This window comes from Pinus tabuliformis, chromosome 2_2 (assembly GCF_031772625.1).
Source record: "Pinus tabuliformis cultivar Carrire ecotype Pingquan chromosome 2_2, CPIR1, whole genome shotgun sequence".
Lineage (NCBI taxonomy): Eukaryota > Viridiplantae > Streptophyta > Pinopsida > Pinales > Pinaceae > Pinus > Pinus tabuliformis.
In genome coordinates, this window is record NC_142300.1 from 1,144,529,606 (window position 1) to 1,144,557,136 (window position 27,531).

A 27,531-nucleotide genomic window follows, 5' to 3' on the forward strand; every position below is an offset into this window, starting at 1 on the left:
ATCCATTTGGAGCACTCTTCAACTTCAACTTCATCTTCAAGAATAGCACTTTCTACATGTGGTTGTCCAGCATCCCGGTCTGGTTATGCACTAAATGTATCTTCTTCCTCTCATTCTCATAAGTGGCTCATTGATTCTGGAGCTTCTTATCACATGACCAAAAACAAAGCCATGTTTTCTTCTTTAAATGATTGTAACACCAAAAATATATATGTTGGTGATGATAGATCTCTCAATGTTGTAGGGACTGGAACTGTTCATCTAGACAATGGTCAATTTAATGATGTATTATGTGTTTCAACCTTATCCTGCAACCTTCTCTCTGTATATCAGATAACTCATTCAGATAAAGGTAAAACCATTGAGTTTTCACCTCACGATGTTGTAATTAAGGACCTAAGAGACCCTAGATAGATTTTAGCTACTGGCATTGCTGATGATTCCACAAGGTTGTATAAATTTAACAACTTTGGGTCATCAACTCTTCCCTCGATATTTGTTGCTCATAATGATGAAGTGAGCAAACTTTGGCATGAGAGATTTGGTCACTTAAACTATCGCTCCCTTCGAAATCTATGTAAATAAAATATGGTGACAAGTCTTCCTATGGTATCTTGCAGAGATGTTGTTTGTTCCAGATGTGTACTCGGAAAACAACATCGGGATAGTTTGAAAAACGTGCCTCTTGGCATGCCTCAACCCCTTTACAACTTGTGCATAGTGATTTATGTGGTCCACTTCCAATTGTTTCATTCTCCGGCTACAAGTATTTCTTAATTTTCATTGATGATTTCTCCAGACACACTTGGGTATACTTCTTAAAACTCAAGAGTGAAGTATTTAAGATGTTCTTGGCCTTTAAGGCCTTTGTTGAGAAACAATCTGGACATCAAATTCTTAAGCTAAGATCTAATAATGGCGGAGAATATGTTAACAACAAATTCAACAACTTTTGCACTGAGCATGGAATTCAAAAGCAACATATTGTTCCATATACTCCACAACAAAATGGTGTAGTTGAAAGGAAGAATCACACCTTAAAGGAAATGGCTAGTTGTATGCTTCAATCTAAAGGACTTAGTCTTAATTTTTGGCTAGAAGCAATTAACTGTGCAAATTACATAGTAAACTGCACCCCTACTAAGGATTTAAAGAATATCACTCCAGAAGAAGCATGAAGCTCAATTAAACCAGATGTAAGTCACTTTCGTGATTTTGGAAGTGAAACATGGGCCCATATTCCAGATGAGAAACATAAATCTTTAGAACCTAAGAGTGAAAAATGTATTTTTGTTGGATATTCTGAAGATGTCAAAGGATATAGACTTATTCCACTTAAGTCCAAAAATGTTATTATTAGAAGGGATGTAAAGTTTGTTGAAAATATATTAGCTTACGAGCCAATTTCGGCGGATGTGCCACCTCTCTCTATCCCTTCTACTTCTGAAAATATTTCTCCTTCAGATGATGACAGCCAGGATGACAATCCTCCCCCACCTTCTCAAGATCCTCCTTCAGCTCCTCAACTTCCAAAATGGGTCTATGCTATTCGGGATGCAGTTGGTGCTCTTGCAAGTAATCCTACAAATCAGCGACATACACATTCTCAGTTCGATAAAGCCTCTTCCTTACTGGCTCAAGCTTCAACGAATTATGATCTTGACACCTTTGCAGAAGCTTCAGGCCATCCAAATTGGGACGCGGCTATGAATGAAGAATATCGTTCATTAATAGCAAATAATACTGGGATCTTTGTACCAGATGGAAAAGTTGATAAACATAAAGCTCATCTTGTTGCTAAGGGTTTTTCACAAGTTGAAGGCATTGACTATACTAAAACTTTCTCCCTTGTTGCCAAAATGAACTCTATCCGTCTCGTTCTTTCCCTTGCTGCCTCTTTGAAATAGGAAGTCCATCAGATGGATGTTAAATATGCCTTCTTGCAAGGGGACTTGCATGAAGAAATCTATATGGAACAACCTCCTGGCTTTATACAAACAAACTCCAGCCTTGTATGTCAGCTTAAGAAATCCCTTTATGGTCTCAAGCAAGCCCCTCTGGCTTGGTATGCCAAAATGGATAGCTTTCTTTTAGATACGGGCTTTTCTAGGTGTTATTCTGACAATATTGTCTACACCAAGAAAGTGGATAAGTCTCTTATCATTCTTGTTCTTTATGTTGATGATCTTATCCTTACTGGTAGTGATCCCAACCTTATAAACCATGTGAAGTCTAGCCTTAAAAAGCAGTTTGAAATGAAAGACTTAGGACACTTGCATTATTTTCTTGGTCTTCAAGTCTTGCAATCCAAGGAAGGTATTTCCCTTTCCCAGTCCAAGTATGCCTGTGATCTTCTACGCCACTTTCACATGGAAGACTGTAAGCAGGCCCCTTCTCCCTTTCAGTCTGGAGTCAAACTTTCAGTCACTTGTACCTCCCCTGAAGCTGATGCTACCTTATACCGTCAACTTGTAGGAAAACTTTTGTATCTGACCCATACCCGTCCTGACCTTTCCTTTGTTGTTGGCCTTACTGCTCGGTTTATGCAAAACTCACATGAAAGTCATTGTGAAGCAGCGAAAAGAATACTTCGTTATGTTCGAGGTACAATTCAGTTTGGGATTCATTACAGTGCAGAAGCATCTCCTCTATTGGTTGGTTTCACTCCGATTGGGTTGGTGACCTTGATGATCGAAAGTCTACAGCGGGTTATATGTTCACTCTTGGTTTTGGACCTATTACATGGGCTTGTAAGAAACAAAGTGACATTTATCTTTCTTCAGCAGAAGCAAAGTATCGTGGTGTCGTAGAAGCTAGTAAGGAAGCCCTGTAGCTTCGTCAAATCCCAGTAGAGTTTGGCTTTCAGCAGCAACATTCGACTACACTTTGGTGTGATAATCAAAGTGCCATTCAACTATGCAAAGATCCAGTCCAACATCAACATAGCAAACACATTGAACTACGCATGCACTTCATCAGAAAGCTCATTCATGACCATGTTCTTGAAGTGCAATATTGTTCAACCGATGATCAAGTTGCAGACATCTTTACAAAGGCTCCCACAAAGGCGAAGTTTACTAAACTTTGATTTATGGTTGGAGTTTAGGAAGTTGTCACTAAGGGGGGATAGGCTCTAATGCCTCCTTCCTTCTCCTATTGTGTCATATTTGTACATCCTTCAATCCTATCCCAAGTTGTTTTTAAGGAGGGATGTTGGGATATTCCGACACATAGGAAATAGTTAAGTATAACTTGGTCTAGTGTCGAGTTAGGTAAAGTGTGTTTCTTTACTATGTACTTTTGTAACTTACAATTCGACAGTCACGATATGTTGTAGACATTAAGTGATCCAATGGTTCATTCTCTCCTCGGTATTACAGACACTTGATCCGTGGCTTAACACCCGATTGGTCCATGATCTCTATTTAAAGAGCATGGAGGGTCATTTGTAGGGTGACCTTTCATGAGAGAAGCTTATGTAAATTTTCTTTCTTTTATTAATAAATTGCCTTAAGTGGCCGCGTTGGCTCAGGCCGTGGACTGTTTCCCTCTTTGAAGGTTTTAAAAACGTCAAGAATATTGGTGTATTGATATGTGATCTGTTTGTGCGCAGTGTCCCTTGGTGTTCTATCTAAGAAACTTACCCTGTAAATTCCTACAAATAGGTGATTTCTCTTTGATGATAACTGCTTATGAATACTTCTTTAGATTAGGTTCTTCTTTGAGTTAGATTACTATAGTGTTCTTCTTCGTCAAATAGTTACCAAACCATAAACAATAATGAGACAAGAGACACAAGATGTAGGCGATCATCCAGGGCCAAAACCTCTCCAACTTGAGAGGAAAACCCAAACGAATTCTTCTTCTTATAGAAACTTCAATTGACGAATACCAAGACCAAGACCCTTGACATATCAACCTCTCCAAGACCAAGTCACAAGACTTCTTCGTTTGATTTCTTCTTCCTTGAGTCAACGATGGTCAAACTGCTTGCTTCCCCTTCTGTCTCGGCTATCCTTTAGATTTCGGCTTCTTGGTTCAAACCTGCAACTCTCGATCTCTTCAAAAACCCTAGTTGCAGCACGCGAGAAGGATCACCACCAATTTTTGTACCCTTGTTCCCTTCGCTTGGATGGAGACTTTTTCCACTTCAATTCGGCTTGTATTATTGCCTTGTTCTCTTCCTTAATTCGGCTTCCTAAGATGACTGTGACAATTTTGGCTTCTTCTGCAGCAAATGATACCACTTCTCACACGTGTGAGAGATATTAGCCCTAAAACAGACCCAAAACAATTCAGATTTTTGTTTTTCCTTCTTCGCTTAGAGAGAGGCTCTTATGTGATTCTCGCACTTCTTCGAATTCAAATGCTTGATCAAATTGTGTACTAATGGAGGTCGAGTCCTCACTATATATAGTGGATTGTCCATCAAAATAAGAAGACTTCACCTTGTGACTAGGTCGACATGCTTGTTTAGAATGATCTTCATCTCTTTTGAAGGCCAAATGATCTTCATCTCTTTTGAAGGCCAACATGAGGGGTGCTTGTGACAAGATCTTGGAGGGTTTGTGACACAAATAACTTCTCCTTTTATAATGTGTAACATGCTCAAATGGGTCTTCAATACTTGACATTGACTCAATAGACTTTATGACTCGATGACCAATCCTAATAGCTCTCAATACGCGCTTCATCTATAAAATAAAATTCCTTGAGCATGAAACCCATGACTCAAGTATGACAAAATAATTCTATTTTTCTTCTTTACATAAATTACATAATATCATAATTACACATATCATTATGAAGACCGAACCTAGTTACATATTTCAACAGCTACAAGGTGCCTCTCAAGGGTTGTTGGTTGACTCTCAAGGGTTGTTGGCTGACAACTAAAGGGATGAATAGAAGAAAAAAATTCCTAGGGATCACCCACTTTTGGTGGGTAACAGTTCCCGTATATTCATCTCTTTTATCAATCGTATAGCAATTTTTTTCAAGGTTTCAATCATTACATCTCACCTTTGATATATTTTGCAGTGTTGAGAACATCGCGATTTTTTCACCAGGACGATTTAATCGCCAATTTTTTCGGCAATTTTTTTATTTTCAAAAAATCACGATTTTTTCAAAAAAATTGCGGGTGCTCCGAACAACGCATTTTTAAAGCGATTTTTGGGTTTTTGTTTGTCATTTTTCTCAAACAGCGGGCTTGTTTGAGAGTTGAGGAGAGGAAGTCGACTACAAGGGCAGAGGAGAAAAACGGAAGATTTTGGCATCCCAAGCAAGACAAATTTGAGTTTGGACCAAATTTCTTCGGCATAGCATGGTTTCCAGGTATGGGCACCAAATTTGGCTTCTTCTTTTTTTCTTGTTTTTGCTTGGGTTTCTATAACCCATTGATTATCAATGATTTTTTAGTAGATTTGATTGTGTTTTTTTCCATTCTTGTTGCATAGAGTGGAGAAGGTTCATTTTGGTCAAAAATACAGAAACTTGATTGTTAGATTTATTAGTTTAATTTCTTCTTATGCTCTATTTTTTTGCATCATTTTGTTTGGGTTTGAAAATGAATTTTTTCTATTATTGTTGCATTGATTTGAGGTTTTTTCTTCGTCAAAAATTCAATGTGTTGTATGTAAATTTTATTTTTATTTTTTTAACTTACAATTCTTCTTATGCCCTAAGTTCAACTTCAAACTTCATCTTACATTAAAACTCAAGAGCTCAAGCAAGTTATAAACATGCCAAGGAAATTGAACCCTCTGTGGGAATTTGGTGAACTTGATGGAAGGTTTGACAGATCAAACTTCTTGAGCTCTATTTTTTTGCATCATTTTGTTTGGGTTTGAATGTGCATTTTTCCTATTATTGTTTCATTGATTTGAGGGATTTTTGTTGGTCAAAATTCAATGTGTTCTATGTAAATTTTATCTTTATTTTTTTTACTTGCAATTCTTCTTATGCCCTAGGTTCAACTTCACACTTCATCTTACATTAAAACTCAAGAGTTCAACCAAGTTACAAACATGCCAAGGAAATTGGACCCTCTGTGGGAATTCGCTGAACCTGATAGAGTGTTTGACACATCAAACTTGTCTTGCAAGTTGTGTGGGCATCACATGACAGGGGGGGTGTATAGATTGAAGTATCATCTTGCACAAATCCTTGGACATGAGGTAGGGCCTTGCACCAATACAAATTCAGAAATCATCCGAAGAGCCCTTAGATCTCTGGAAGAAATAGAGCAAACCAAACAACCCAAGTCAACTCTGAGGAGTCAACTAGCAGGGAATAGAGTGTTAGGAGGTGAATATGAGAGTGGCACTGGTTCTACTTCAGCATCAATATCTACAACCAACCCTGTAGCTGCCTCATCATATTTTGTTCCTAGAACCACGGCTGGTTCACAACCATCTATCTTTTCAATACTTAAAAAAAAGGGAGAAAGAAGAAACTGACAAGTTGTTGGGCAAGTTTCTTCTTTGGAGTGATATTCCTTTCAGCGTTGCAAGGAATAATCCATTTTTCCAGCCTGTTGTTGATGTTATTGCAATTGTTGGCCCAGGGTACAAAGTCCCTTCTTATGATGACTTTACAGGCAGCATTCTTCAATATTAAAAGGTTGATTGTACCAAAAGATTGGAGGAGTTTAGGGAATCATGGGCACACACAGGATGCACTGTGATGTCAGATGGTTGGACCGATCAAAAGGGAGAAGCTTTATAAACTTCTTGGTTAATTGTTCCAAGGGGACAATGTTTATGAAATCTGTTGATGCATTTGCAGATATCAAAAATGCAAAATTATTATGTGATTTGTTGGATGTGTTTATTTTGGTGGTGGGTCCAGAACATGTTGTCCAAGTCATAATGGATGCTGCAAATTATGTTGTTGGTGGCAAGATGCTTATGTCCTACTTTATTTTGGACACCTTGTGCTTCACATTGCATTGATTTGATGTTGGAGGGCATAGGAAAAATTCTTTTTGTCAAAGATATTGTTGACTCATCAAAAAAAATTACAAAATTTACATATAATCATGCATATGTGCTTCATTTGATGAGAACATTCAACAACAAGGAGTTGGTGCGCCGCGCCATTACACAGTTTTCCAACAATTTCATATCTCTTCAATCCCTCTTGAATTCTATGTGGGATGTGAAGAGAATGTTTCTTTCAGATCAGTGGCGTGCTTTGGCATTTAGCTGCAAACCAGAGGGAGAGGCCATATGCAGATTAGTTTCATACCAGGAAAGCTTCTGAGTAGGAGTGCAGGAGATGTGCAACGTTACTGAACCTTTGGTAAAGGTTCTTCGATTAGTTGATGGTGACAAGCCTGCAATGGGCTACTTGTATGAGGCCAAGACAGGGTCAAATAATCCATTCGGACCTACTATGATGATAAGGGAGATGAGGGGTTTCAAAAACAACTCCTCCTATGGGCAGTGATTGATGAACGATGGAACAACACACTCCATCGTCTCATTCATGTTGCAGGGATCTGCCTGAACCTCGCATTTGCTTACCCCTGTGGGTTCTTATTTGATGCTGAGGTCATGGATGGATTCTTCACCTGTGTTCAGAGGATGGTGCCATATCTAGCAGAACGTGCAAAAACCTCCAAAGAAATGGAGATATACAGGGTGGAAAGTGGCACATTTAGCTTTGAAATGGTTGTGGTTGATAAGAAGACTAAAATGCCAAGTTATTTTTTAGTTTGTTTCAAATTTCAATGTCTCTTCAAGTTCATAGCTTCATACTTTGCTTCAACTTTCAAATTTCATTTGTCTTCTTGTGTTTATCTTATTTGTAATTTTGTTGTAGATGTGAGCGCAACTGGAGTGTATTTGAAAAAATAAACACCAAGAAGCGCAATAGTTTAAAGTTAAAACTTAAAACATTGCAAATTTCCAATTAATTTTTTGTATTCATCAAATAATATTTTTTTATAATTATTATTTTATGACCTTTGTACAGGTTGGAGTCCCAACAACTTAATGACATGGTCTATGTCTACTACAATCTTCGATTGTGGGTGAGGCAACTTGAGAGGACACTTGATAAGAAGGCCATCTCATTGGATGGGATTGACACCACTGTTGCATGGAGGGTTGAGGCCGAGAGGCCTCTCATGGAGTCTGTCGATGATTGGTTAGAGCAGGAGGTAGTGGAGGGGGTAGAGGGGGAGGAGGAGGAGCAACAGGAGGAGGAGGTGACACCACCTACCCAGGCTACCCCTGTCACCAGTAGAGGACGTGGTCTACCTCCTGTAGCTCCTAGTTCTTCAACTTCTAGAGCACAGCAAAGTCCACTGCCAACTCCACCGGCATCTACATCTAGAGGGAAAGCTATTGCATTTTCTCGCAAGAGGGGCAGAGAAAATCAGTAGTATTAGTTATTTGGTTCATTTCATTGTATATGACATTATGACTCATGATATGAGATACATTATTATAATTTTTGTTGATATTTTGAGGCTGAGTTGGGACTCAGGAGTCAGGACTTACTATTCAGGACGTGATTCATTGTTATGTGTTATGTAGCACTAGAAATGATATTACACATCTTATATATTAGTTCTTTTATCATATTTATGTGTCAATGTATTTATTTTATGTTGAAGATGCTTTAGATATGAAAAAAATTGAAAAAAAAATGAATATTTTTGTATTTGCCAATTTTTTCCCGATTTTTTCTTGATTTTTCCGATTTTTTCCCCTCGCGGATTTAATCCTGATCGCGATGTTCGCAACATTGATATTTTGTACCTTGCCAAGACCAATTATGTATGAGATTGTATAGTGAGGCATCCACCTAAGCTTATTATCGAGTTTCTTTTGGCACCAACTTTTTATTATCAAAAGCGAAGCATCCCAGCAGCATATATATCATTGCATATTCAAAAAATGCATCGAGAGTGCCAAATTAGTTGTAGAATATATCAAAGCATGCATATTTTACACAAATCAAGATAGAAATCACATCCATAGTACATTAATGATTAATTATTCAAGCATCAACCATCTAGAATCTAGATTCCTCTCTTCTTGTCTAGCATTTGCCTCTACTTTGATTCTCTAGGGATATTAGTCAACATTGCCCAAATTTGATCAAACGGCCTAATCCAAGAATTATAAAATGGTAGAAAAAATTTATCATAGCCTGATCAATGATTTTGACTTGAGTGAAGGTACATTTTTGCTAACGCCATGACAAAGGAGTTCAAAAATCAACACCACCAACACTAGGGTACATGTAGGGCTTGGTGTTGTTAATTAAATGCCAATCACACACCCTCATACATGATATAATCTAATAAAATGCCACAATTCCATTGATCCTGAAATCTTGAAAACTGTTTAGTCTGTTGAATTTTGAATTGGATATAAAATTCTATTTTCTCCATATGAAGTATGATGCGATTGGAACCACTCTAAAACATCTTGAGTCATTTCATGGTAATATTAAAAATTTAAGTAAAAGGATGAAAACATTACCATTAGGGGGCATCTAGGGAGCACCTTGGGAGTGTCTTGTAAGCATAGTTCCTTGCATAATTATTCAAACCCCCCCCCCCAAAAAAAATCCCCGCGAAACCGTGTGAGCAATTTTCGGAACCATGGCGGAACCATCGTTTAAGCCTACGTAATTGTGTTAGAATTGTGGTTCAGATTGCATAACCATATTGGAATTGCAGCTCAAGCTTGCGGAACCGCAGTTCAAAACTGTCACGGTTACAAAAGTCTAGGAACCACATTTCTTATTTTCAGAACTACGGTTCCGCCCGAGGATCGCCCACAAATTCCTCTGTGATGCAAATCTGTCTCTTGAACCGAGGGCGGGGGAACAGTGCTTGCAACATTGGTCACAATAAGTCGTCTAGTTATTGCCATTGGCGAACCTACAGTGCCATTATGTTTTGATTCTCACAACTTCAAGTCTGAACCAATGGCCTTGGGAAAAAAAAAAATTCAACACTTCAATTTTTCTTGCTTTTAGTGTGTTATTTGCTTGTTATATTTCCAAAAATGGCTACAAGGAGCCCTGCTTTTAGTCAGTTATTCATCCACGCCGTTCTCACAGATGGATACTTATACATTATAATCTTTTGCAAACCAACCCCTAACATGATAGAAGAAGCAATGCATGCAATAAGCACTACAAAGGATGGTATGTAATAGTGTGCAATACATATAAAAGAATGTTTGAACTACCAAACGCCCACATTTAGTAACTAAGTTTGTTCCAAACAAGCTAGCAATTCAAGAGATAGCGTACCTACTACACCTCAAATCCATGTAGTATACCTTACATTTTTTCACAAAATGTGACCATGCTAATGAGCCCAAAGTGTGACGATTTCTATGCAAATGGTCGTGTGGGATGACATGATGTACAAGTATTAGCTAGTTGGCAGCCTAGATCCCCTGTGGTGGAATGTGATGGCAAGCCCTTTAGACCCCATTCTCAAGGTGATTGGGTTTATTGCTCCAACCAACTATCTCGTCGTGGTGGTAATTCCCATCATGTCGAGCATTTAAGTCCTGGGTAGGTATTCGAGCATCTTCAGATGGATCTACTAAGACACACGATTTACGAGAGCCCTAGTTAATCACTCACTTTATTGCTATGTAAAAGGTGATTACACTTTGTAATAATTTTCACACCTATGGTTTAGCACACCTATTATTCCCATATGGAGCCTCTCTATTCTTATGTATTTTTCACACTTTGGTTGTGAGCCCTTTGAAGCGATTCTACTCATGTTCATCTAATTTCACACTCCCCAAGGAAATCTCATAGTTTTTGAGGCATATCGTGTTTATCCAAGCAAGGTTGAGGGTAGTGATCCCCACCCACCCGAATCCGCTCTAAAGCGTGCTCCACTTAGAAGCGCTAGGGGAGCGACCTCGGGAGCACACTCTCAATTCGCTCTTGTTTGGGAGTGAATAAAAAAATTCGTTGCCTAGTCACTCCCGCCAAAAAAAAGTCGCTCCCTCCCTAGAGCGCTTTCACAGGTGGTTAAGATTCTCAACCCTAACAACGTTGGCAATTAATACATTAAATTCTTAAAGTAAAAGTGGCATTTCCTTTACCTTTCATTTTCATTCTTTTACTTAAATTTTTAACATTACCATGTAATGACTCAAGATGTTTGAGAGTGGTTTCGACCTCATTGGATTCCAGATGGAGAAACTAGACCCTTAGATATCATTCAAAATCCAACGGACTTAATGGTTTTCAGGATTTCACGATTTAGGAGAATGCAATGTTTCCAATTGATTTTGTCATGTGTGAGGGTATGAGATTGGCATTTTCTCTAGTCAAGAGCATGAAGCCTTTTAAGTACCTTGATGTCGGTGTCATTGATGGTGGTATTACTTGTTGAACTCCTCTACCGTGGCCTTAACTAAAATGTTCCTTCACGCAAAGGAAAATTATTGGTTAGGCATGCTAAGCATTTTCTACCATATTATAAGGTTGAGGAGATGAACTCTTCACTCAAACCAAAATCATTGGTTAGGCAAGTTAAAAAATTTCAGTTTCTACCATATTATTAGGTTGAGCAATCCAAGTATAAAGACTTTCAGCTAAATAATGTTTAAGTAGCTCTTGTTGATGATCCCATTTCTAGTAGTGTTTAATCAATGATGAATTTCATGGGTGATCATGTTGATCAGTGATTTGTAGTTTTGATGTCTAGTTTTGTTGCCACTACTACTACTACTGAGGTTGCAGAGGAATCTGAGGAGTCCTTAGACTCTAATCCAGATGATGTTTATGTAGCTCATGTTGATGATCCCATGTAGTGGGATCCTATGTTGATGATCCCATGTCTACCAGATGATTGATGTTATGTAGTTTAATCCATGTTTTTATGTCTTTTATAACTAATTCAACATTCTACATGCTTTTGTTGACATACATGCATCAAAATATATAAAAATACATATTACATAAAATTCGCTCCCAACCTGAAAGCTTCTAAAATTTGTCACTCCCCACTCTCACTTCCAAGCAGCCTAGTTTCCAAGTATTGGTCACACTCTCCAAGGGATAGATGGGCTAGTTGTATCCACATGGGCCCCCCACAGATGCCACGTGTCACATGCTTCAACGCTCTCCTCCTTTATGCATTTCCAAGCTTATTTCTGTCACAATGGAGGGTTGAACCACACATGTGGCATCCAATGACATTAGTGGTTGTATTTTTATGTCTATTTAATGATGTACGGTTCACTTAAGTGATTTGTTAATTCACTTAAATATGGCACGCACTTAATGTGGTTTGGTCTTGAAAGTGGAAACTTGGGGTTTCGCCCTTTACTCCTTTCCAAGGTTTGATATATCCATAAAAAATTTCCCGTGGACCCCATCACACAAGTAGTAGGCACTGGTTTCTACACAGATGGTCAAAAACTATTAAAACTTCATTATTTCCTCTCTCACTCAATTTCAGCCCTTCAAGAAGCCACTAGGGCTAGGGCATAGGGTTGAATTCAACAGTGACTTCCAGTGCCTTGTTCACCTCCCTTGCCATCAGTCATCAGATTTAGGAGCCCTTAACATTTTTAGCTTGTTACGAATATAATTTATATATAAAATAATGTAAATATAGTAATAATTAATTAGTGATCATTAATTAGTAATTATTACTAAAGAAACATGTCTAATGGAACATGACCATCCATGAAGAGGCACCTGCATAGATATATAAGCAGGCCTCATTTGTAACATTCTCATCATATCATATTCGTATTCAATACATTTTATATATTATTGTATCCTCGATGGATATCTTCATATTCCAAGTCTTTTGGAGTGTTTAACCTGCTATTGCAGACTTTGTTCGTAACATTGGTATCGGAGTTATTCAATCCTCTGGTTGCTCAACCGCTACACAAAGCTAGTGTGATCCGGCCTTTGGCCATCAATTTGTCATCAAAGTGTTTCGCTACACAATTTTGGAGATATCTTTGGCCATTAAAAAAAAATAGAAAGAGGAAAGATTTTCTTTTTTAAAAAGGAAAAAAATCAAAATACAAGAAAAGAAATATAGATTATATATTAGAAATATATATATATATATATATAAAATAAAAGAGGTCAAGATTAAAAAAGAAAATATATATATATATATATATATATTCAAAAAAATTATATAAAAAAATATTATTAAAAAAGAAATCTTTATATATAGTCGAAATAAAAAGTCACAAAAAAATAAAGGTCAGAAAAAATATAAAAAGCAAAAGTAAAAAAAAAAAAAATCATACATATATATATGAAAGGCAAATAAAATAAAATAAAAAGTCAAAAAAATAAATAAATAAATTGGCCTGCGACCATCTCTACAACCATCGTCGCCGCCCAGCAGGCTGTCGTCTAGAGCAGCTGAATCATCCTCGCCAGAGCACGCATAAGCCTCCACCTTACTTTGTCGTGTCTACATAGCATACATCATGTTGCGTGCAACCATTGCACATAGATACAGTTGTTGTCGTGCAACCAAAACTGCACAAACGTCGAACCATCAACCGCCAAGCAAATTTTTCAACCTGCCCTTCATTCCAACAAGTCCTCATTGTCATGGACTTTCAGCGGCAGTTCCAGTTTTCAACCATCACCGCATTTTACATAGCCACTACTTGTTGTTGCCACTGCTACCGCATACCAAATTGTTGGTCACCTCGCTCCCTACCAATCGATCGCTTGACGGTCACCTTCTCCCTTTTCACATCTCGTCATCGTTGTGTCCAATTAGCCGCCAATAGCCCAATGTGTCGTCTATACTCGTCCCATCTCCATACACCCTACCATTGTCATTGTACACCTGCAACCGTCATTATTGTTGATTTGCACCTGCCAGTTGTTACCACTCCCTATTTTTCCTTATCAACAATCCATTCTCGCCCTCATACAACTGATTAAGTCGATCCAGCGATTCGAAAACGCAAAAATAATAATAATAAAATTCGTCGCTTGGGTGATCAAACAGTGGTGTGCCAAATAGTATAGTCGTGTCCCTACACAGTGTCAAAGATTAATTTTAATTCATTAACTTTATATATATATTACGAAAGAAAAAAGGGACTTTATTATATTTTGAAGAAGTGGTCACTCACGCGAAGAATATATAAGTTTCATAAACAAAGTATTGTTTGACAAAATTATTGAAAAATGTAAATAGAATCTAATTTGAAGATGAATGAAGGAATTATGGATTCCATACATAATTCTATGTTTTGGCCCAGGTACCTGTTTTGTCGAACAGAATATGAGTATTCATGGATTTTTAAAAATTGCACAATACTTTGCCCAACATGTACGAAATTGTTTACTTTGGAAGAATATCAAGGTAATCCGCATACACAAAAATTAAAAGATTAAAGGAAGAACTCGCAAAACTTCAGCGAAAAAATGAAGCATCGAAAAAAAATATAAAGATCTCGAAGATCGATTTTATAAAATATAACCAAAAGTAACAGAGAAATTTGGTGTCTATGGGACCATAATAAAAATTATTTGAGAAGGTTAAAAAAGTCCAAAGATACAACGAAAAAACTAGAAGAAAATGAATGTCTCAAGAAGAAATTCAACAATAATCTATCAGAAAAGGAGGAAGAAAATTTACGTTTAAAAACCTTTAATCAATGGTTATTAGAACAAATCAAAAAATTAAAATATGAAAAGGACACTAAGAATAAAGTCGACAATCTAGAAAACGAAGAACTTTCAAGTTTAAAAAATCATAACCAAAATCTGCTTAATCAGATTAAGAAACTTAAGGATGATAAGAAATCATTGAAGAGTGAATTCGAAGAACTTGTCGCAAAAGAAGCGTCAAAATCTTCGGATGGAGCAATCCAACTAGAAGAAAATGGAACAAACACAAACTCCATTAATTTCACAGTTCAAACAAATCCAAATCCAATGGAACTGGAGACATATTCAGATGTTGCAGTTCAAATGATAGAAATTCCAAGTGATGATTCAATAGACAACCTAACAACAATAGTACTTGAAGAAAATCAAGAAATTGCCACACACACGATAAGGGAAACTCAAACCAGAAGAACTCCTTATCTACATCTAAATCACAAGAACAGATATTCCAAACGATCTACATATTTGTATCACTTAGAATAAAAACAACAAACTTATGCTCCGAAGAATAATGATATAAGCACAATCCAGTCTGACGATAACAATTTATCCCAGCTACCAAGTAATTGCAAAGTTCCACAGAGGATTGATTTAGGATGGTTAGATCATTTCTCAGTTCGACAATTTATTTATCACTCAAAGGACTTTATCCTCTTGTATCAACAAAGATGACAACTCGAAGAATTCCAAAGGTATGAATAGATTACAAAGACAAAGAACAGATGATACACCTTGTTAGTAATAAGCTTTGAGGACAAAGCTCATTGAAGAGGAAAGCAATGTTATGAATATAATTTATATAAAAAATAATGTAAATATAGTAATGACTAATTAGTGATCATTAATTAGTAATTAGTACTGAAAAAGCATATCTAATGGGACATGACCATACATGAAGAGGAACCTACCTAAATATATAAGCGGGCCTCATTTGTAACATTCTCATCATATCATATTCTTATTCAATACATTTTATATATTATTGTATCCTCAACAGATATCTTCATATTCCAAGTCTTTTAGAGTGTTTAACCTGCTATTATGAACTTTCTTCATAACATAGTTCCATCACTTGATCTTCCTATCTCACTCATTTTTTTTCGAGCAGACACAAATTTTTTGTTTATTGACATGGACTGTATATGCCAACACCATCGCTTGTTTCTTTCTTTATTTGTGGTACTTTCGGCATTTTCTAGTAGCACACTCCCGCATCATACTCAGACTGATTGTACTCTTCTTCAATCCCATTGACCTAATTTTGTAGTTATTTGTTGGACATTAATAAAATTATCTTATATTAATGCTCTTGGTTTGGATCATCACGAACTAGTTGTACATTTGAAAGCCTTACAAAGTGCCTTAACTAGATAACAATGGTATGTTCTATGATTAAGACAATTTACTTCAATGTTCCTTTAGTAGCCCAATGACAAATTCCAATTATATCTAGTAGCAATCACATTAACTTATAAACATTGACACTAAATGCAGATATAACATAAAATCATATGCATAAGACAAGAGGACACAAGATGTGGCGGGTGCTAGGGACAAACCCCAATGTGGGGAAACCCTTTGATCAAATCTTCTTATTATTCTTCAATAGTTCAGCAAAGAGAGAGAGCACAAATACAAGCCCAAAACAGATCTGCCAAATTAGCAATCAAATATCGAACTTTTGTCACAAAAATCGAGGTCAACGTTGGTCAAATCACCCAAAGTCAACATTACTCAATGCCCTGAAATCTACAACTTGTTTCACCCAGAAAAACTCGGCCTCCTGCCACACATGCGAAGCAGAGAGAGAGGGAGTTGCCACACGTGCAAAGAAGAAGAGATGCCTCCAATGTTGTACGACTTGATTAAGAGAGAGAAGAAGATGTGATGAGATGATGTCCAAATGGGGAAAAGGTCTCTCTTATTTATGCACTTTGTTGAGGGTGAAGAGACACATCTATTGGGCTTCATGAGCCTACATTTGACTCGAGCCGACCTTGATAATTTGTCCATAAGAGAAATAAATTCATAATTCCATTTTTTCTTGTCAAAATGAGATGATATTTATGTCAAAATTGTACCTCTCTGAAAGAGGAATCTAATGCAATAATCATCTCCATCATATGAGTTGTCCTAAGGTGGAATTTGGCCCTAGTTGCCAATTTTAAAACTCTCTCTCAACTAAGGAGAATTCCACCTACCAATCCATCATCATGCCATCCTGTACCATCATGCCATCACCGCTCTGCTCTGCTGAACTTGAAAGAAATAATGAATAAGAAGTGATCGAAAGTGTATCATACCACTCTCCACTGACTAAAGTCGATCCCTGATCCCAGATCAAGTTGTTGAACACCATGCATCCTAGTCATAGGGAGTACGGCAATACATGATGCGTCCATCGGTAATGCTATGGTCCCTAACCAACTTTTCCCAACTCATTGGCCATATGAGAGATACTTCCCATGAGTCTCGGACTCCATGGGTAGGATGTGTGTCAGGGCATCAGGAAGAGAAGGTGAACCACTCATCCTGTTCATATGCCATAGGAGAAGGTGAACCACTCATCCTATGCATATGTCAACCGTAGGGGAAGGTGACCCACTCATCCTGCATGCATGTGTCCGGGTAGGGGAAGGTGAACCACTCACCCTATATCCAGCACATTACTAGCAGAAGGTGGAAGGTGAACCACTCACCCTATATCCAGCGCACTACTAGCAGAAGGTGAACCACTCACCCTGTGGTCACTCATGGCTAGCAATAAGAAGTACCCCATGCCCCCAGGAACTCCTAGAGCTCTGTGTCCAACTCATACAGGACCCTCATAAGAGGGTCGTTCCACGACTCCAAGTCTCTCTCGCAAGGTTAAGAATTTAACCTTCCCAAGAGGCTTCGTGAAAATGTCTACAACCTGCTCATCTGTCCTAATGTGTTGGAGCCTAACTTCTCCCCATTGTACCATATCCTGGATAAAGTGGTTCCTGATATCAATGTGGTACCATACTGGCTAATATGGGGATCATAGTACTACTTGACATGAGTTGAGTATGGATATAATAAGCTTTAAGTGATCCTAGTTATAACACCATGGAGAGATATGTACGTATTCATAGTAATCAATACTTTAACCATTACTAGAAGAGCTAGTGATATCAGCTTACGTGATTTGATACATAGTAATTACCATAATGAATCACATACCTACTTCGGTGAGACGAGCTATATACTCTTATCAAGTTGATACCGCGTGTATTCATAATCAACCATAGCTTACAACAAGCTATAACATAAGTAAGAAGGTAAATACCATTGATATATACGTCATGACAATGATCAGCATGAAGCCCATACTAGCTATAATAGAAACATAGTAGTAATTCAATATATAGAATAGACATGGAGGTTACTGAATAATACAGCATGATGAGGTTCCATACGAGAACGAGCGTATCAGAGTGATAGTGCTTACATTACCCATACTAGCTCATTGAACTTGTATCTCTATACTGGTCTTAGTGTTTACAGGTAAACAAATTCTCTATATAAAACACTTATGTATTCTCCGTATTCAACATATGGAAATGGCAGTACATTGACAATAAGGATGCACTTAGAGTTGTATAATGATGCCTAATTAGTCATAGAGATAAGGTATACTTGTGATGCTTAAGGTTACACTAATATGAGACGTTGCAGATATGATAGCTATGACAAGTGTACATAAGCTGTGTGTTTATAATAATAGAAACAATTAAACAGAGCAATGGACTTACTTTACCATTGCATCATGTATAGGAACATCAATTACAAGTAAGCAATGCTTATCAATATTACATACATCTTTGTATTACTTATATAAGTTGTAGTTATGATAGAAAGCAGAACACCAATCATTACAATACCGTAAAGCTTTGTATTACATATTTTTCATTAACCAATGAAATTAGTAGTACTAATGCTAATTTCTCTGATTCTCTGATAAATGAATCCCACTCTGGTTGTCGCAGAAGATCACGGTCGTATCTATCCCATGCTCAAATAGCTCACTGAAGAGCTTCCTCAACTAGACTGCTTCACAACAGGCCATGCTTGCAGCAATGTATTCAACCTCGGCGATGTTTAGTTCAACCGATTTTTGCTTCCTGCTCATCTAAGATATAGAAGCAGCACCCAGACGTGCTCTTACGATCCACCATACTACTAGCCCAGTCAGCATTTGAATATCCATGTAGCCTCAAATCCCTAGCAGTGTATCTCAGTCCATATTGGATAGTGCCCCGGAGATATCTCAAGAAATTCTTGGCAGCAATCCAATGAATGTGATGAGGCTCGACTATATATTGACTCAACTATTGAAATTTCTAACTCTGACATGTTAGAAACCCCTACTGCATTATCTAGTTTATTTCTCCTACTTGTCTATTCCATTAACAAGTTATTTATAAATATAAATACTGAAATAAACACAAATGCATCCTTAACTCATATACATATCATCAACTGAAATACTGAAACAAACACACAAGGGACACAGTTATTTTTGGACAATCGTTCGCGAAAAAACCCAATGTGGGAAAATCGTTGCAGCAGTTCTGAGGGTTTTATTATTACGCAGATTCTTGAGTACAACTAAGGTGCCGAAATGGCTCACCCAACAGAGATTGTTACATGGCAGTAATACCTCTTCACGGAGAGAGATATTCAACCTCTCAGCTCTAGTCTGCCCCACGAAAATCCTTCTAGCATTTCCTCTTGGCCCTACGTCCTGCTAGCTTCAGCATAGCTCCTGAAGCCTCTATGTCAGCCTCCTGACTCTCGCATCAGCTCTCTGGCCTTCTGTGTCACCCACATAGGCCCCTCAGCCTCTACGCAGTCCCCAACTGCCTTTGCGTAGCTCGCAGCCTCTGCGTAGCTCTAGCTACCTCTACGTCAACCTCTTCGGTCTTTGCGCTGACCCTCTGGCATTATCCCTGCCTCTCTGCGATGTACTCACTGCCCCTCGCTGCAACAGACCACTAGTTCGAATTTTCTCAACAAACCCCACTCCAAAAAATTGAATTGACTGATCAACTTGGTGTATCTCCAACTGACCCTCAAGCCTCCTCTTATGCTTTTCCTGATGAGTCTTCAACAGCCGAGATTAAGTCTCTAATCAACGGCTAAGATTAGATTTGGCTTGATCCATGTCATTTATAACATTCTCACCCAGTTTTATATTAATACCCATTAATATTTTAATTTTCCTAAATTTAGACTTAGAAACCCCATTAAAAATATTAATTATTTTAATGTCTCTCCAACCGGGTGGAATTTCCCCAAACCATTTATGGATCTTGGAGATCTTATGTGCCTAAGCCTCTCCACCAATTTTCATGGCTAGAGCACATCCAATGCTACCACAAATCAACATCAACGTGTTCACAGCAAAGCATATGTTAGGACGGGAATTGACCAAGAACATTAGTGCTCCCACAAGTTGATGATACTCCGTAAAGTTCGCCAATTTGGGCCCAGCAGCACTTCCACATAGCTTCTTAAAGTTGAGTTCCATCGAGTAGTCACAGACTTGCAATCCACCATTCCACATCTCTCAAGTAGCTTCACAATATATTTTTCCTAAGAAAGGAAAATCTCACCTGGCTTTTGCCAGACCTCCAACCCTAGGAAATAATGCATCAGTCTTGAGTCCTTCATCTCGAACTCAGAAGCCTACACCCACTTGCATTGATGAATGAGAGGGTCGTCACCTGTCAAAAAGAGATCATCCACATAAAGGCCTAGAATGAGAGGAATGTCCTTCTCAACCTTGAAGTATAGGTTCGGGTCAACATCCCTTCTTGTAAATCCCAGCTTCATAAGATAGTTATCAATCCTCTCATACCAAGTCCTAGGGGCTTGCTTCAACCCATAAAGGGCTTTCTTCAACCTGCATGCATGTGTCTCACGATCTTGAACTTCGAACCCCTCGGGTTGTTTCGCATATACTTCTTCCTTAAGCGAACCATGCAAGAAGGCAATTTTGACATCCATCTGATGAAGGTTCCATCCTTGCGAGGCAACAAGGGCTATGATCAAACGGATCATGGTATATCAAGCAACTGGTGCAAATATCTCATCAAAGCCTACTCCTTCCTTTTGAGAGAAGCCCCAAGCTACAAATCTGGCCGTGAATTTCTCAGCACTCCCACCAGCTCCATGTTTGATCTTGTAGAGCCATTTCGAAGTGACCACAGACTTATCCTTGGGTCTAGGAACCACATCCCATACATCATTCTTCATGATCGACTCATACTCCTCGTTCATCGCATCCTTCCAAACCTATTGCTTCACGGCTTCTTCGAATGTACAAGACTCAGATTGTACAATGGTACTCATGAAAACTAAGTACCCTTCGTACCTATTTGGCTTCCTACTTTCACGAAATGTCCCCCTCGGTGCAATGTGTTTCTCGGCATCTTCAAGAGTATCTTTGAGCCACAAAGGCTTCCTCCTTGTAGTAGAGGGCTCACTAGGAGGCGGATCAATGGGATCCATCGGACCTTCAACATCGGCATGTTCATCGGACGGATATTCATCTTACTTTTCTGCATCAGCATCATCATTGGTCTTCCTTGGAATAGGAAGATCTTGAATCTTTCTAAGTGCAAAATCTTCATCGAAAGTGACATCATGACTTAATTCCACTTCCCTTTGACCAGGCACATAGATTCCATATGCCTTCGAAGTTTCACTGTAGCCCACAAATGTTCCTTTCTTCCATGTTTGATAATCGACCAAGGCTTTGAAGGAGAGAAACCATTTGAATGCTTTGTTCTTCTTCTTTAAGAAATAGATCCATGTCTTGCGAGAGAAGTCATCCACAAAAATAGCATAATACAAATATCCACCCAAAGATGTAACGAGCATCATACCTGATAGATCAGAATGGACCAATTGAAGTATATCAGTGGTTAGAGTCTCACTTGAGGGGAATGGTCCCCTTGTATGTTTTCCAGCTTCACATCCCTGACAAACACCTTCATGATTCAAGTTAAATTCGGGCATCCCTATGACCATCTTCCTTACATCAGGTAAGGCTTTGAAATGAAGGTGAGCAAATCTTCAATGCCATAATTTGGATTGAAGATAGGTGTCATAGATCACTGCTCCCAACGGACCTCCAACCTAATAAAGACCTTCAACCCTGAATCCTAGAATGAATGCATCTCTTGGATTACTTTGCCAAAGATAAACCTTCCCATCAATGAATGACACCTTAAAACCTTTGTCTTCCATCGCAGAAATAGAAACCAAGTTCTTTTTCAAGTCAGGTACATATAGCACTTCTTGTAGGTGAAGGGTTTGACCTTGATTTCAGTGAAGAGTAACGGTCCCAATTCCTTTCACGGGATAAGTGGCATTATCCCCAAGTATGATCTCCATATTTGTCTTTCTCTCAACCAAGTTTGAGAGAGCTTCTTTATACTGAGGGAAGTGCCTTGAGGCACCACTATCAATCAGCAAATGATCCAATGTATCTGAAGCAGAGGCAGTGTTGAGGGCAGAAATAAGATAAAATTCATTTTGCTTTGCAACATTAACTTCATCATACCTGGAGTTTCTCGATTTCTTGGGAGGACAACCACCTCAATTTCAGGAGCATTCCTCTTCCCTTTGTTATTGAACTTGTTATTCCTTCCATTGCCATTGCCCTTGAAGTTGTTGTTGTTATTGTTGTCATCATCTCTTAGAGTATCCTTCTTGTGAGGACACGCTATAGCGAAGTGGTCAAACTTGTTAGAATTGAAACACCTTCCTTTTCTTCCTTCTTTGAATCTTGGCTTGAATCCTTGTCCTTGATTCCTTGGACCAGCATTGTTCCTTCTTCTAGAATGAGCGGAGAAGGCAGTAGGATTGTTTCCATTTGAGGGCTTGTCTCGCTCCATCATCCTTATTTCTTCTTGAGTGCATCTGGCCAATAGTTCCTCAAATCTCGGAATCCTGTCATTGTTGAGAATGGTGGTGTTGAACACATCCCAATCTCTTGTAAGGCCCCCAAGTGCTATAAGAGAGAATTCACGATCACCAGTGACTTCTCCAATAGATAGTAGATCATTCTTGATCTCGGTGATCCTCATGAAGTAAGATTGGATGGATTCTCTTCTATCCATCTTGATGTCTTTCAACTTGTTCTTGAGAAAAAGAATTTGATTTGCATTGTTTACTTTGAGTTTGAAATCTCAACCAACCTTTCATACCTCTCCTTAGATGTTTCCAAATCAGAAATATATGCAACCAAAGGCTTATGAATAGAATCAATGATAATCTTCTTAGTTTTTACCTCACCATTCTTGTACTTGGTTTGAACAGCAGCGGATACACTTGAAGGAGACTTGGTTATTCTTCCTTTGACATAGTCCATGGCATCATTTTCTTCCAAAGTCAAATCCAAAGTCATCTTCCATGCATGATAGTCAAACTTGTCCTTAAGCTTGTCCTTGGATTTGAAGAAAGATGTAGTCATCATTGGGACTAATTCCAAGTCCTTGTCCAACAACTTCCTTTAGTGATTGCTTTGCTTTCACTTTTGCTTGGACTTTGTCTTCACCTCAGCTCTGATACCATGTTAATTTTAAATAACAATGGTATGTTCTATGCTTAAGACAATTTACTTCAATGTTCCTTTAGCAGCCCAATGACAAATTCCAATTATATCCAGTAGCAATCACATTAACTTATAAACATTGACAATAAATGCAAATAGAACATAAAATCATATGCATAAGACAAGCCAAGACAAGAGGACACAAGATGTGGCGGATGCTAGGGACAAACCGCAATGTGGGGAAACCCTTTGATCAAATCTTCTTATTATTCTTCAATAGTTCAGCAGAGAGAGAGTACAAATACAAGCCCAAAACAGATCTGCCAAATCAGCAGTCAAATCAGCCCTAACCAGAAAGTCAATGGTGGTCAAAGCTGCCCCAAAACATCCTCCAAACAGCAGTCCAATTCGGCCTTCAAATCAGCTCAAATTCTTTGGTCAAACCTAGTCAAAGGAGAGAGAAAGTCTGCTGTAATTTTCTGCGGTCAAAACAGAAAACAACCTAAAGTCAACGCTAGTCAAACTGTCCCCAAACACCTCGATTTCTGTGCCAATAAATGTGGCCTCCTAAAATCAAACTTCTGGCACAAAAATCGAGGTCAACGCTGGTCAAATCACCCAAAGTCAACACTGGTCAATGCCCTGAAATCTGCGACCTGTTTCACCCAGAAAAACTCGGCCTCCTGCCACACGTGCGAAGTAGAGAGAGAGAGGGAGCTGCCACACATGCAAAGACGAAGAGATGCCTCCAATGTTGTATGACCCAATCAAAAGAGAGAAGAATATGTGATAAGATAATGTCCAAATGAGGAAAAGGTCTCTCTTATTTATACAATTCGTTGAAGGTGAAGAGACACATCTATTGGGCTTCATGAGCCTACATTTGACTAGAGCTGACCTTGACAATTTGTCCATATGAGAAATAATTTCATAATTCCATTTCTGCTTGTCAAAATGAGATGATCTCTATATCAAAATTGTACCTCTCCGAAAGAGGAATCCAATGCAATAAACATCTCCATCATATGAGCTGTCCTAAGGTGGAATTTGGCCCTAGTTGCCAAGTTTAACAACTATTCTATGCAATAGCAAGCTAGGATGTACTTTGCAGAGAAACACTGAGTTTGAAGAACTCTGACCTTGCTTCTGATCTGTCTTTAACTTCCAAAAGAAGCAATTAAAGAAAAAAAGGAAACAAATTATTGAAGTTACACATCCTACCAGGTAAAATTTTGTTGGCAGCAATACTATCAACTATCCATTGTGGTTTCACAACCGGTAGTCCCCTGCTGAAAGACCTGTGTACACAATAAAAAATTCAATCAGTACCCTAAAAACCATGGCATATTGGACAATACTTCTAAAAATGCTACTTAGAGACCTATTGCATAGACCTTTAATCTAATGCAATTCAATATAATTAATTAGCAAGGACACATGACCCAAATTTTACCAATGTGTACCAGAAGCTCCCTATGATTACAATATGCAATTTGACAGTATGCAGATACTAGCATTAACCTTACCTTAGATTTTTTATCTTGCTGTCAGGAAGATTACTACAAATAATGTGTGTAACCCGATCTCTGGAAAAATAATTCTCAAATCCTCCTCCATATTCTATCATATAATTACGTAGCTCCTGAACAGTAAATCAAATTGTGCAAATGAGATCATTTAACAACTCTTGCCAAATATAAATAATTAAAAGTGCACATGAACAATCATGTTGCATATACAAAGATAAAGGGTGCTGGAAATTCACAATATTCAAAATGAGAATCTGCTCTCTAATGTGCTAAATGGAATATCAAAACATTGGAAGGAAAGAAACCAGAATGCAAGGAGAATCATCATAAATTAGCAAGCCATTGAGTAGAAGGGAAGATGGTAAAGAAGGTTATACCAGGACTTTGGTTCAATGTCGATGGCTGTTGACCATAAATTTACCAAGTGGTTGCAACTTTAAAGTAATGAGCATGAAACAGGGTATGTGTGGACACAAATAATTACTTAAATAGGTGAGCACATATAGCAATATTTACAAGTGTGGAAAATGTCATAATCTCATTGATGACAATTTAAATGTATACATAAGCTACTCAACAGAACGGAAGTTTGATTCCCAGCATCCATCACCTAACTTTCATTTGAAAAGGGGAAGCCTCTGTTTATACTCAGAGATACCTGTATAGAACAAACACAGACAGCTAGCTTCAAAAAATCATGACCTTAAACTTTTTAAATACATACATAGCCTATGAGTCAACTTAATGTTATGAACCCAACTGTTACAGATCATAAGAGACTTACAAACAGCAAAAAAATTGAACAATCTAAATAGATCTATAAAACTGTAATAGCTGGTTAAAGAACAACAGTTTGACAATAGACAGGTACTAATCTATCTAAGCTCATTTTCCAGTAGATGATGTCAATTCTAGGCAAAACACAATCAAAATCAAGATTCAACATCTGAATAGATCACAAAAGTAAAGCAATACTGAAAACCATCTGGCTAAATCTCTGGAAAGCATATCATCCTTTGACATTTAGAATAACCTCAACCAAACAACAAAAGCATGGAATGATTTCCCTGAGAAGGAATGGACACCAACAAAGGTCTCGATGTAGAAATTGTGTCCTGTAGCACTACCCGGTTTTAATTTGTTTTGCACATTCAGTTTAATGCCCACATCCCATGGTTAATTTCTGATATTTGAACTTGAATATATCTTCAAATAAAACACTAGATGCTACCACTACTTTTTGACTTTCACTTTCTGCCGATAAAAAATCACACAAGCATACACATAAATTTTGGACACTGATATTTGGTCAATCACAGACCCTGGAAGGGAAAACCAGTTTGAAGGAGGCTTTTTATTTTGCTTCTCATAGAAAATACAGCATTTAATACAACACAGTGGTACTTCTCTCTCCCCTTGGAATTTGGACAAGCCTCCTAGAATTCCATGCCACTGTCCTTGAAACCTTTGGCACTGTTCAGACCTTGGATCTTGACTCTGTGCCACTGTCCAGACCACCTCTGCCTCGGATTTCATGTACAGACAGCCTTTAGAAAACCGTGCCCACCTCCCTTGGAAAACATGCCAAACTGCCTCGAAATTCACACAGGATTCTTGATTTTCATGTCAGTCTCCTTGCAATAAATGCACTGACACTTTCCTTGAAAATCGGACACAGTTTACTCAGATTTCCAGGTCAGAGTCTCCTTGGCATTCAAGCTGCTGTAGCAGCACTGCCCTTAAAAAAGCATGCTGAGTATGTGTGCCAGCTGTTGGACTGATACCTTGAAATTCATGCCTCTGTTCTCCTTGGGAAATGCGCTGTTGTTCCCTTCTCCAGTTGCTGTTTACCCTACTCAGCCTCCTTCTCCTTCTCTTCCTCTCTACTTCTCTTCTCCAACACTTCACTTGAAGAATAAATGATCTCTTTGCCTTTTTCCCCTTTTTCGTCTCCATAATGTTAAGAAGCCTTATCCCTAGCATCAAGGGCTGAGATTAGATCTCAGCTTCTCTTGATCAAGGGTGGAGATCTAATCTCCCATTGACCCCCTCTTATGTCTCCCCATTCATTAATGAGCCTCCCTAGTCACTTTATTAACTTTTTGTACCATGTAACTTTTTCTCATAAAGTCACTTTAAAAATATAAATTCATTTTAATATTATAAAGTACAATGTACCTTTAGTACCTCATAAAGTGACTAAAAAGTCACATGACTTTAATAACCACATAAAGTCACACTAAATAGGTGGGTTCACTTTGTGTTCCTAGGCTTAGGCAAATAACACTAGGAAACGCCTCCCTGGTACCCTTTTCCGAAGAAATTTCAACCCCCACTCAGGTTATCAGTTTTCCTTATCACTCCATGCATTTAGTTTTAAATCCAAGCATGATAAAAATTCTAAAATCTGGAAATGATAATATTTTTCTGAAAACACAAATTTAGAGACTTCACAACTGCTGAAATTGCAGAAATAAAACACAGAAAAATTATGACAGCCACAAACAGAAAATAACACAGTGATTTTGCTCAATGTGACCCTGGAAAAACCCCCTACAACTCTTGGGGAAAACCAGTTTGAGAGCTCCTCTTTATTTCTGAAAATGACTTTACAGAGAAAATGAAATACACAGTAAAAATTCCAGCAATCACAAATTACAACTTATCTTGATTTCCATGCTTGAACTCCACCTCGAAAATCGTGCCAATTAGCAAACAGCCAAAACAGAAATTTGTTACAGCAAT

General features: G+C 38.1%; 1 protein-coding gene across 4 annotated transcripts in view; it reads right to left on the minus strand.

Annotated features, from left to right (window-relative positions):
• Positions 1–25,398, minus strand: part of LOC149197446 (translesion synthesis protein REV1-like) — a 336,508-nt gene extending 311,110 nt beyond the window's left edge. For all 4 annotated transcript variants that reach the window (XM_089405836.1, XM_089405835.1, XM_089405837.1 and 1 more), the window contains exons 1-3: positions 25,164–25,398; positions 24,784–24,899; positions 24,479–24,555 (exon numbers count right to left, since the gene is read on the minus strand). In XM_089405836.1, the coding sequence (XP_089261962.1) occupies positions 24,479–24,555; positions 24,784–24,884 (178 nt within the window). In that variant the 5' untranslated portion in view covers positions 24,885–24,899; positions 25,164–25,398. The remainder of the gene's footprint in view (positions 1–24,478; positions 24,556–24,783; positions 24,900–25,163) is intronic.
• Positions 25,399–27,531: the final 2,133 nt, after the last annotated feature.